The sequence below is a fragment of the Sinocyclocheilus anshuiensis genome, unplaced genomic scaffold (genome assembly GCF_001515605.1).
Source record: "Sinocyclocheilus anshuiensis isolate Anshui unplaced genomic scaffold, SAMN03320099.WGS_v1.1 scaffold1272, whole genome shotgun sequence".
NCBI lineage: Eukaryota > Metazoa > Chordata > Actinopteri > Cypriniformes > Cyprinidae > Sinocyclocheilus > Sinocyclocheilus anshuiensis.
In genome coordinates, this window is record NW_015547713.1 from 581472 (window position 1) to 594366 (window position 12895).

The 12895-nt window shown below is 36.8% G+C and overlaps 1 protein-coding gene across 1 annotated transcript in view; it reads left to right on the plus strand.

Moving 5' to 3' along the window:
* Positions 1 to 12895, plus strand: part of LOC107704097 (SNF-related serine/threonine-protein kinase-like) — a 56638-nt gene that overhangs the window by 10757 nt on the left and 32986 nt on the right. The window contains exon 2 of the mRNA XM_016506944.1: positions 1201 to 1918. Coding sequence (XP_016362430.1) covers positions 1330 to 1918 — 589 coding nt within the window. The 5' untranslated portion in view covers positions 1201 to 1329. The remainder of the gene's footprint in view (positions 1 to 1200; positions 1919 to 12895) is intronic.

A 12895-nucleotide genomic window follows, 5' to 3' on the forward strand; every position in this document is an offset into this window, starting at 1 on the left:
AATATTAATAAATCTTTATTTTTAAAGGAATAATCACATCTGTTTTCTTTTTAATTTTAACAGTAAACCTCTGTTGTGCAGCACTTTGTTTGCCAAAAAATAAAAGGGTTTAATTTTCATTTGATTAGGATAAATTAAATTAATGTTTTATGCCTTCATCTGATTACCAGAAAAATTAAGAACATTTTATAGGACCCTATTATTGTTTAAAAAAGGACCCTATACAAAAAAAAATAATAGGTTTAAAATACAGGCATGTGGTTCTTAATTTCTTTTTATTAATTCACCATTTGTAAACTGATGTTTACTGTTCATTTTTTAGAAATATCAATAGCATTTGTATTAAAACTATATTCACTGAATGTAATAAAAAAAATCGAGAATCGAATCGAATCGAGAGCTTGCATATCAAATCGAATCGGGACATCTGAATCGATACCCAGCCCTAATTACTACCGAAGATTCGAAGCTCAAAAAATGGTATTCGGACCAGCCCTACTAGAATGCAGAATTTCATATATAATTCAGAATGGACCAGCAACAAACTAGTAACACCAACTTGCTATAAAGCACTCTAAACACCTGGCATCAATTTTGAATGTAAGAACCTCTCAAATTTCCTTCAGAAAATGTTAAATGCAGTGCTGTATAATAATAATTTTGTATTTAGGTAATCTCGTTCATTTTATACTTCATCTTTTTCTAAAGTGTGACATGATTTTTGGAGATATGGAGAATAAATAGGATGGTACGAACATGTGAAAATCATATAGCTTTCATGGCAGTCATCTCCAGCACTGGCCTGAAGTTAATGCCACTTAAATTGAATCAGCCCTTTTAGGAGGCAGCCTCTCCTCTGGAGCACCAGCTTACTTGCCAGACTTGTGGCTTTTATTTTTTCACTAACAAGAGGAAATCAATACAAATCTATGATGGTCCATGTTGAAGGCTTGTGGCAGTGGAAGCACTCTGTGGCTTGGCATGATGGGAGTACTCTGATATTCAATGCAATCTGCTATTTGGCAATATAAACATTTGAATCCTTTATTATTGCAACTAGAATAAAGAGTTAAAATTGGCTCTTAAACTGGAGTAAAACACATTGGTTAATATGTTTGTCGATAATTGTGCCTGTTATCAATTTACAACTGTTTGCGTTCTTATGAATAATTTTTGTACTTGTGTATCTCTGATTAACAGGAACCTGCCATCATGGGATTGCCGTTACCAGCCAATGTGCTGAAGTGAGCTGGATTTTCCCTCTGGTTTAACCCCCACCCCTCCCCCAGGGGCTACTCCCCCCTCCATCCCACCGGAGGACCAGCAATCATGGCAGGAATCAAGCGTGGGTACGATGGAAAGATCGCTGGTCTATATGACCTGGACAAGACGCTCGGCCGTGGCCATTTCGCCGTGGTCAAACTAGCGCGTCACGTCTTCACCGGCGAAAAAGTGGCAGTCAAGGTAATTGACAAGATCAAGCTCGACACGGTCGCGACCGGTCACCTGTTCCAGGAGGTCCGCTGTATGAAACTGGTCCAGCATCCCAACATCGTTCGGCTCTACGAGGTCATCGACACGCAGACAAAGCTCTATCTGATCTTGGAGCTTGGCGATGGTGGTGACATGTTTGATTACATCATGAAGCACGAGGAGGGACTGACCGAGGAGCTGGCCAAGAAATATTTCGCCCAGATCGTGCACGCCATCTCGTACTGTCACCGGTTGCATGTGGTTCACCGTGACCTGAAGCCGGAGAATGTGGTGTTCTTTGAGAAACAGGGCCTGGTCAAGCTCACCGACTTTGGCTTCAGTAATAAGTTTCAGCCGGGAAAGAAGCTGACCACCAGCTGTGGCTCGCTGGCTTATTCTGCCCCTGAGATCCTGCTGGGAGATGAGTATGATGCACCTGCTGTGGGTAAGTGTGTTTGTAACTCTGGATAGTAACTCGGCTCAGTAATTTTGACTCCAAAGTTTAAAACGAATAAATGCCTATGCACATTTTATTTCCTCATTATTTTAGTGTCTTGAAAAACTGTTTTGGGAATTCAGTGATTTTATCATGTGTTAAGGATGTTGTTTGCCATAATGTTCATAGCGGTAGGTTGAGGAAACTGTCTTAACCACCATACTAAAAATGTATTGTATTCAGAGTTATTATTAACTAAAACTAAAACCATAAAAAATTGTTTTGCATGAAATAATCATTAACTGAAAGAAAATATGTAACTTAAAATTATTATAAACATAACTTAAATTGATTAAAATTAAATTATATTTTGTTTTCTGCTGGAGCCAGTAAAATTGTTGGCAACTAAGGCCATCAGGATAAAATCAATAATGTTGAGCCTCAAACAAAGTTCTGGCAAATTTTGGGTCACAGCCTGACATCTAATGAAAAACCAGTAAGAGCTCTGTAATTGAGAGGTGAGATCTTACAGTGATCACTATAAGATCTCACTGAGGTTACATTGTCAAATTTTTTCCATCACACTGTAAAAAAAAAAAAGAAAAAAGCAAGCCAAACAATAAGATTTGCTCAGTTGGTCACATGTTTTTATTTTTATTTTTATTGAGTGCCACTTATTGCCAGAGAGGATATTTGCATTTCAGTCATTTTTTCCGGGCCGAGTTTTTGTACTGAACATTCATGTTGGTGTGAACGTGCTTGTACAATTGCCAGAATTTGGCAAATCCAATTTCCCAGAAATGAAAAAATGGCATGAAAACAGAAAAAATGAATATAGCGTGAAAATATGAAAATAGCGTGTTAGCTGTTTCTACATACTTGCATTTGCCGTATGGTAAACTGTCCCAGTGTGAGCAGGACTGATCAGTGGTTTAACAGCAGCATGATCTATTGATTTATTGAATTATCTGTCACTGTAAGGCATCTCCATACTGCTGCCAAAAAGACGGCTTAACCTCTTTATCAGAAAACATGTCAGAACAACCTCCTTAACCCTAGATAGACCAAGTGCGGTTCTTGTCAGTTATGAAGAGGAACTGTCATTTGAGCTTCATGTTCTGGATCATTAGGCTATGGATTCCTGAAGTGCGTTGGCGGATTCCTTTCATCAATGCTGTGTTAGCTCCTCAAGATAATGAACACAAGCGTGCAAGTTTATGCAGGCTGGGGCCTAACCTTTCCAAGGCTAAGTGGTGGTAGAGGCGTTAGGCATGTCGGGGCATGCAAAGCTCCAATCCAACGACTTGGGAGTCCAATCCATTGCAGGGAGATGAAGGAAAGATTCCTTTCTAAGTAGCCAAAGCATCTCCTGCTTTGCCTCACTAAGACCAAGTGGACCAAAAGTGAATTGTGCCGGCTGATGTCATTGTTTTAGCACTTGATATGAAATATGCAAATCAGATAATGCCTCCTCATTTAATGAATTGCTGGAGCCATGATCACTGATGATGAAGATTAAAACTGTACACAACCACTTTTAAAATAAATAAATAAATTCTATAGTTTTGAATAAAAAATATAGCAATGATTTGATCAGTACCATATCACTTCGATTATTGATTTATATTTAATTGTGCATGCTCAATTATCCTAGTTTTAAATGTAGAATATCTTTAATATTCACTTACTTTCTTTAAAAACTCAAATTTATTAACTAGTCACGAATAAAAATTGCTACATTAAATGTAACAATTTTCAAAATGAATACCTATTTTTCATCATTTATACTGTTGGGGTGCCAAAACTTATGTGTATCATTTAAAATAGTTTTTAGTGTTTTATTTTTGTTTATTTTGGCAAAATGTAGAATTTTAGGCAATTTTATGACATTTATTGGTTCTCTGGCATAATGTAAAAAAAATAAACAAGTATCAGCTTATCTGTGTTGGCCACAAATGTATCATCAGTGTAATATCATAATATCCATAGAAAATAGGTGTGTTTGTACTAGGGCTGGACAATAATTCAATATCAATATGTGTCGCGATATAATTTTTTTCAATAACGGTGATATGATTTTTAAACACATTTCCGATATTTCGATATGCATTACCAGTGTTTCCCATACATTGATTTATTTGTGGCGTTTGACTTCGATTTATTTGTGGCATTTGACTTCGTTGAATAAACATGAGCAGGGCTCGCAAAATCGCCGACGTCCCGGGGCTATTGTGTTTTCCAGTCAGGCTACCAAAATGTACCACCACATCTTAAATACAGATCTCCCGCGGGTCCTTAAAAACTCCTAAAGTGAGTTGTATCAAACTTAAGGCCATAAAAAGTTTTATTGTTACTGTATCTCTGTACACATTTGTATGATAACTATCTGTCACACCACTGCAGTTGTTGAGGCATCATCTTTGGTTAATTGTATTTCCAGCCCTTATACAGGCAGGTGGTGGGACAGTTAATCCGTTCTTTGTTTGAGCTGAGCTTCCCTGCTGGAGTCCTGATTAAACACTCTTTATTGGCATTGTCAGTGTGATCAAATAGGCATTGTGCTCTTCCCTGCTGAGGTGATTTCTGGTTTCGCTTCCTAATCGATAATAATTTGTCCAGTGTTTGGCTGGGTACATGGTTTAATACTTCTTTCTGCTCCTGGAAAGTAGGGCTGGGCCAGAATATTCAATTATTCGAATATTTGTTCTGTGGGTTGGCATTCGATTTTCAATTTTGAGATTCGAATATTCTTTTTTTTTTTGTTTTTTTCGAACCGAATATGAAACTCCCATGAGTTAAAGTAACGAACGTCATGATTCATCTCATCTGGAAGAGAAGACAAAAATGCCGAAGACCTCAGCTGTGTGGGAGGCTGGGAGCACTTTAAATTGAGTGAGGACAAGACAAAGGCAGTCTGCCAAATATGCAATTTGAAACTGGCCTACCACAACAGCACATCAAGTTTGAAAAATCACCTGAGTTCTGTAAGTACGCCTATAGTATATTGTTGGTGTAAAAAAAAACGAGCTGCTTTTATCCGCCATGTTAATCAGTAATTTTACACATGCCTTTATTACACCGTGTCTACACCGGATGCGACAGTTGTCGTGTCGCGCCACCGCTAAAGTCTGTCTACACTGGTACAAAGCGACCGTTGAAAATCATGTGAAATTTGTGTCAGTACGTCATAAATAGAACGCAGCAGCAGTTTACTGTCGGGAATTTGTTGCCCCACGCCGTGCCGCATCCAGTGTAGACAACATAATAGGTTCTATTGTATTTTGTAGCGGAGAATATGTTCAGCCCCCTCCCTCCGAAGCTTCGAATATTCATTGTTGATTACTGCCGAAGCTTCGAAGCTCAAAAAATGGTATTCGGACCAGCCCTACTGGAAACATTAATCTCTGTAAAACAGCGACAGGCTGTGCAGCAAGGTGTATTTTGGACCTTAACTGTCAGGCCCTGTATTTGTGGTAATTTCTTGTAATGCGGATAAATACATCAGGAGAGGGATAGTTGAATATCTGATGGGTTTATCCCTGTGTTAAGCTAATATTGTTCAATTTAGTAGATTCGCAATTGTCTGTTTCTATACACTTTTTTTTTTAAAGGGGGTAATTGTTTTTTTTCTGGAAACTTTTTCTCCAGTCCAAAAGATTTTAGCTCATCCGCAATGAGATATTAGGTGAAACCAGGATAAATGCTGTTATTGCTATATGTGAGAAAATTAGCCTAACATTGTACTGTATTGTGGTGGTTGTGTGTAGCACCTACTCTCTGCATATACTTGTTGTGATATTTTTGTAACAAGATTACAAGAAGATATGTATGCTATATGATACAGACATTAGGTGTAATGCTCTTCATTAATTCATGTTGAACTTAGCTAATTGGTGTAGTAGCATTAACAAAATACTTATGGCTTGCATTGACCTTAAGGGCTTGTAAAATTTCAAAATCGCTGGTAGACCTTCGGGCAGACATTCTTCAGATTTTGGTAGCCCAAAATGAATTTAAGTAGCCCGAATAAAAAAAAAAGACATCGGCTGACAAATCAGCATGATTAAAAACTTCAGTGATTGCTTTTTTTCAAGAGAGTAGGGGTGCAACGGATCACAAAACCCACGGCTCGGATCATATTGCATTATCATATCAGATTTTGAGTAACAGATCGGGTCATTTTGCAGATGAGACAAAAAAATATGATTCTTTATTATTTAAATAACAGAATACTTATTTGATACCACAGCAAAAACTAGTAGCATATAGAAGGGCTGCTCGATTATGGCAAAAATCATAATCACGATTATTTTGTCCAATGTTGTAATCACGATTATTTAACACTATTATGAGGGGGCCATATGACCAAAACTTTATAGGAGTGATTTATTTAAAGATAGTGATACATTCCTGTAAATAAGGTTGCTATGACATCTACATTGTAGAGACCAGTGGGATTTCAAACAAAAAGTCCTAAAAATTATTGAAAATAATTAAACTGTCAGTAATAAAAAAGCAAAGGACAAATACAATAGAATAAAAAGACACAAATGAAACAGTTTACAGCCTACTACAGAAATGAATAATCAAATGTAAAATAAAACAACAGTTTTCACTGTAAGAATTATACTTTTTTTGTTTCTTATTAAAGCTACAAAAGTCCTTCACACAAGAGCAGTGTGTGATTTTGAATTTGTCTTTTGTTGTTTGATGAATATTAAGCACACAGTATATAAATCAAGCACGTCCTATTTTGCAAAAGTCACGTTACATGATTTTACTCATTTGCACATGAAATTGGGCTTTTATGGAGGAACGATAGCGCAGTGCTGGAAAAGGGGCGGAATAATCGTTTTATCTCGATTATTGTATTTTCATAATCGTTGGAGGCCAAAATCGAAATCAAAATTGTTTTTCGATTAATTGCACAGCCTTAGCATATAGGGATTTAACGATTCACTCAACTCACGATGCGATACAATTCACGATACTGATTTCACAATACTATTTTTATTTTTAACAAAATGAGATTTAAGACAAATTATAAATGAAAAGGTGTCCTTTTATTATTTCTCCAACAAAATGCTGCACATTTCTTTGTGAAATTGAAATATGTCAAAGAATAAAACTAACTTATTAAATAATACAAATAAAATAAATCTCTCCATATAAACAAACTAAGGCTTTGGCTGTGCTTTTTCCATTTAAAATCAGAGGCAACCACTGCATTTTAATTGTGATCCAAACAAAGATGCTAAATACATGTTATTTAGATTGTATAATTTCGAAATTTGAAGCAAAAACAGAATGGTTGGTCTGATTTTAGCTTTGTGAACGAGACACAAATGTCACTGTCTGACAGCAGGTGGCGCTTATGGAACCAGTTTACGTTCACTTAAGACATAACCGACTGTGTTTATGATAATACTTGCCGAGACAGTTATTTTTAGATAATTGTGTGTGTATGTATTCATTCAGATGCAAGGATATGTGAAAGAGGAATCAATTCTGTGTTCGCGCATTGTCTGAAACGCGGCTCTCTGTGCGCGCTTTGAATGAGTGTGCGCAGCTCCGAATGCGTGTGAAATGGTTTAAAACACTTGAATTTTTAAACTGGCAAGACTTAGGCCCAATCCCAATTCTATTTTATACCCCTTCCCCTTCCCCTACCCCTCCGCCTACCCCTTCCCCATGTCACTTGAAACAGACAAATGATTACTTTTCGTTAAAATCTTTATTAATGCCAAAAAATGGCTAACATTTGTGTCTTTTTGTTCTCTCGAGCAGCCATGTTGCCGCTGAAGCCGGTTTATGCTGAGATAATTCATACCCCTTTGTTTGAAGTGTGGTCCCGAAAAATCTTCGTTTGAAGGGCTGTCTGGCCCTTCCCCTTACCCCTACCCCTCCAACCAAAAGAGAATCGAGACACCCCTACCCCTTCACGTGAACGCGCGAAATGGAGGGGTAGGGGAAAGGGGAAGGGCTAAGGGGTAGAATTGGGATTGGGCCTTAGTTGATCGTTTGCACGTGTTTCTATGATTCGTTTTACCCCTACAAGCTAGTGAACAGCACAAATCAAGGAAGGAATTTTATATTACTATTCAAGATAGCCCGTCGGGCAGGGCGGTGATACATTTTGGTAGCCCGAATGGAAAACAGAATAGCCCCAGGACGTCGGGCTAGCGATTTTGAGAGCCCTGACCTTCAGTATTGAATTGCTCATTTTACAAACACTTTAAAAAGAAAAATATGGAACATACGCAGGTTTAATGGATGCAGAGCTCTCTGCAGTAATGGAAACACATGCCAAGATGTTCTAACCTTGGCTTCTCCATCTTCATAAAAGTGATGAGCAGTGGGATTAATTGTCAACATAATTAAATAATGTCCAGGGTTTATTTGGAGACTCAGACTTATTTGGAGAAAGGGGCCCAACTTAATATATTTTGTTAGATCCTAATATCGGACAGATATGTATTATCATTCATTTTTGTACAATAAGTCTAAACATAAATCACAGCAGCTGTATTTGTAATCTTGTGATAGAACTTTAATGGTTTATGGATAGATATATTTAATGGAACACCTTTTACACTTCTGTATCTCTATCATTTGTCCTTGAATCAGATTGCTAGTTGGATGGTCGACTTTCCTGAGCAATCCTTAATTTATTTTTATTATATTTTTACCTTGGCATTGACATTTTTAAGCCATCTGCTATGGATGAATGGCTTGAAAAAAATGAATGAACTTTTACACTAAACAGAAAAACAGGCTTGTGAAAGTTTCCATTATTTGAAACGATGGCAACTCTAAAAGGAATTTGACTTTTCCACTCCAGTTAGTTGATTGATATAGCATGATGCTTGATGATATCTGATTAAAAAGACAGATGAAAATGTTGAATCATACCTTGACGTGTTTGATCTTGTTTGTTTCCTTCAGATGCCACTTCTGATCTCAAGCATAAGTTAATCTATTTACACCTGAACAAGTCTTTTGTCAGGGAAACCATGCGCAACAGGATTTGAAAACATTTCCCATGATTATTTAAAAAAAAGTATGTAATTTATTAAATTTTTTAATTTTGCAAATACTCTCTAATTGGAGTATATAGAAATCCAATATAAATTGAATGCTAATATTTATTTATTTATTTATTTATAAATCAGAGGCTGGTTTAGTTAGTATTATTTATAAATATTAAAAAAAATCATATGAACTGTGTGCAAAATTGTTTGCAAATTTCGTATTGTTTAATTGTACAGCTGTGTGTAAACAGGCCTTCGCTGGATTGATGCTAAGAATAGACTTCAGTATTTGTCTAGCACTGTGCGTTTAGTTAGTTTTTAAATCAGAAGCCTCAGAAAAAGACTGTGATTATTAGACTAGCATGCATTTATTTTTATATGAGTTCATATAATCATATGGCTTTTATGCAGTGTGACATACCTGCCTCTGACAAAAAAAAATCAAAGCTTCTCTCTTAAATATTGGCCCTATTTCAAATCAAATGAGATCACATAAGTATGCATAACCAGCAGCACATGGCAAATTGCATCCTTAGATGTTGTTAATTAAATAAAGTGTCCTTATAAAGTGATGGCAAACTAGTGGCTTCTTTGCATCAACATTATGTCCTTGTAATATGAAATATTTATTATTTATAGCAAAGCTCAAATTTTCCATGTTTTCCTTAAGCTCTGTAGTGTTGACTTTGGTTGGATTTGTTGTATACAAATTAGAATACTTCATAAGACCAATAAAAAAAACATTTTTAGTGAATTGCTGGCCTTCTGGAAAGTATGTTCATTTACTGTACATGTACTCAATACTTAGTAGGGGCTCCTTTTGCTTTAATTACTGCCTCAATTCGGCGTGGCATGGAGGTGATCAGTTTGTGGCACTGCTGAGGTGGTATGGAAGCCCAGGTTTCTTTGACAGTGGCCTTCAGCTCATCTGCATGTTTTGGTCTCTTGTTTCTCATTTTCCTCTTGACAATAGGTCTGGTGAGTTTGCTGGCCAGTAGGCTTGCCGCAATAGACGGTGTTGACGGTGATACCGGTGTTAAGCCGCAACACCGGTTACGTCATTTGCCCACCGCGTCACCGACCCCCACCGTCGTTTTGATTTTTAATAGAAATAAAAATTATTTAGTTCAGCAAAAGAACAGACACTACAATTAAAAACTGAACGCGGCTGCTCAATGCAGCGTGCCGAACGACAGTCGCATCACAGATCAGATTTAATTTATCCAGTGAGGAGAGTGAGTCGAGCTGACTCATCACAATTAAAAGAACCAAAGACTTAAACTACTTCAGTCTGTGTGCATTGAATTTATTTAATACACGAGTTTCACATTTTGAGTTGAATTACTGAAATAAATGAACTTTTCCACGACATTCTAATTTATTGAGATGCACCTGTAATAATCTAAACACCGGAAACACAAGCTGAATTCCAGAACCATGAACACTGATGTCTGTAAATTCAGTCTTGACCGTGGTTGGTTGGTTTATTGGCTCCATTACAATAGAGTTCGCAAGGCTTTTGGTTTGTTTGAAACATTGCATTCACTGCACATTCCTGCAGAGCATTAAAAAAAAAAATGGTGCATCAGCATTTGTTCTTCAAGTTCAGCCAGATAAGGAAAATGTCTCCGTTATGCACATTCAGACAAGTCACATCTGAACACCTTGTAGTGGCCTCATGTGTGATGTTTCTTTTATAGCTGTATCTATCTAGAACCCTGTCCATTCAGTCATCTGAAACCATCACCAAAGGTAAACGTGTACACACTGCGGGAAACTGTCACACACACACATAAAGTCTGATGGCTGAAGTGCAGCTTGTGTGTGTGAATGTTCTCAGCTTTCTTCCACACTTCCAGCAGAGTCCCTCAGCTCAAGTCGACAGCTCAGGTTCACCTCCTAGAGTGTCTCATGCCTGCTATAAATGACTTTATCTGAAGTTAACTTTCATCAGAGCATCATGAAATGGCATGTACGCTATAGTTACTGCATAATTTGTTAATGGTTTGTAGACTTATGGTTAAAAAATGCAATATTTAGTAAAATGCAACAAAAATTAAATTCATTTTTCACTTCCACATTATGCCACAATATCTTTAGTAAGAAAAATGTAAATCTAATGTACAAGTGCATGATTTACATAAGTAGTTTGGATGGCTTTTAATGTCTTTGCAATATAACCATCATGACAGAGTTTAATACATTAATATAGTATTTTGACAATATATATTTAACCTTCTTGGTTAGATCAAAAATACCAGTACTTTGTCAATACTGTTTTTTTTTTTAAGTGACAATACCAGTCTTGCTACAGTATAGGAGGTTCAAAGTGCTGACATTTGAACTGCTGTCTGAATGATAGGTGGCTGCATTAAAACAATTGGTACGTGCTTCACGAAGACTGTGCGTAGCTTATGGTATGCTGCTGTGCGTGTGAACGGTCAAATGCAAGTTCCCATCCTGATGCGGTATTGATGTAAACAGTCAAAACGAATTGCTACATTAGGCCTTGGCAGTGCATTAGGCTAATAGACCTGCCTGCCGCTGTCTATTATGTCATTAATATTAATAAAGCAACAATACTGGCACGAAGAAAAGATGACCACTCGCTGCTTTTCATTTATTTCTTCATTACTGTCTGTTTGCTCAAAAAATGATTTGGAAAACCTTGAAACATAGTTAACTTGACTAATACTTGAAGAATATGTGTGCCATTGTTTAAATTTGTTTATAATAATATTCAACTATTTTAATAAGTGTATTAGTAGTGTATATGGTTTTTGGTGTATTATTGAAATTGATATCTTGAGCATAACAATTTTGCTGCTTTTATTAACAACTAATGAAATGTTGGTATCAAGACATCCCCAACCATTAGAATGAAACTGCTGAAAGTGAAGAGTGGTATAGTGCCGTGTGGATAATTCCTTTGGCTGCTAAATGGTATGAACAATAGCAACGTAGACTGACTGAAGCATAGTGTCACTCAAAAAGTTTCAGAAATATATATATATCACTATAAAAAAAAGAATATTTTAGCACAAACTTGTCAGAACCCCTGAGGCCACCTGACAGCCAATATCGACTGACCCATGTGGATTTATGTTTATGTTGTTCGAAAGTTTGGGGTCAGTAAGAATTTTTTTCTTTTTTTTTTTCAGAAAAGAAATGAATACTTTTATTTAGCAAAGATGCATTAAATTGATCAAATGTGACAGTGAAGACATTTACGTAGTTGCAAAAGATTTCCATTTCAAGTAAATGCTATTCTTTTGAACTTTCTATTCATCAGAGAATCATAAAAACTATATTAAGCAACACAACAGTTTTCAATGTTGATAATAATCATAAGAAATGTTTCTTGAGCACCAAATCAGTATATTGAATGATTTCTAAAGAATCAAGTGACACTGAAGACTGGAGTAATTGATGCTCAGAATTCAGCTTTGCCATCACAGGAATAAATTGCATAAAAAAAAATATATATATATTATTTATAATATTAAAAAATAATATATATTTTTAATGCAATTTATTCTTGTGATGGCAAAGCTGAATTCTGAGCATCAATTACTCCAGTCTTCAGTTGTTTATGTCTGGGCCGCTCTGAAGCTGGTTACTGGAGAAGAGAACTGGTGCGGTGAGCTCACCAGAGAAAGTTGCCAAGTGACTAATCCCCAATCACTAATTAAAGCACCAGCAAGGCACATATGCTGCCTGCACGCTTACGCGAGTCCCGTCACTTCTGCTGCACTGGCACCCCAACGAGGGGAAAGCAGTGAGGTGTATCTTCTACCCTCCTCCTCGTCTCCTCCCATGTCTCTATCTTCTGTGCTGTGCAGCACTTAAGCTCTGGATTGGAGAGAGAGGGATCAGAACACAAATGTGAGAAATGGATGGTGCAGACTATTAAAGGGGTCATATGATGCGATTTCAATTTTTCCTTTCTCTTTGG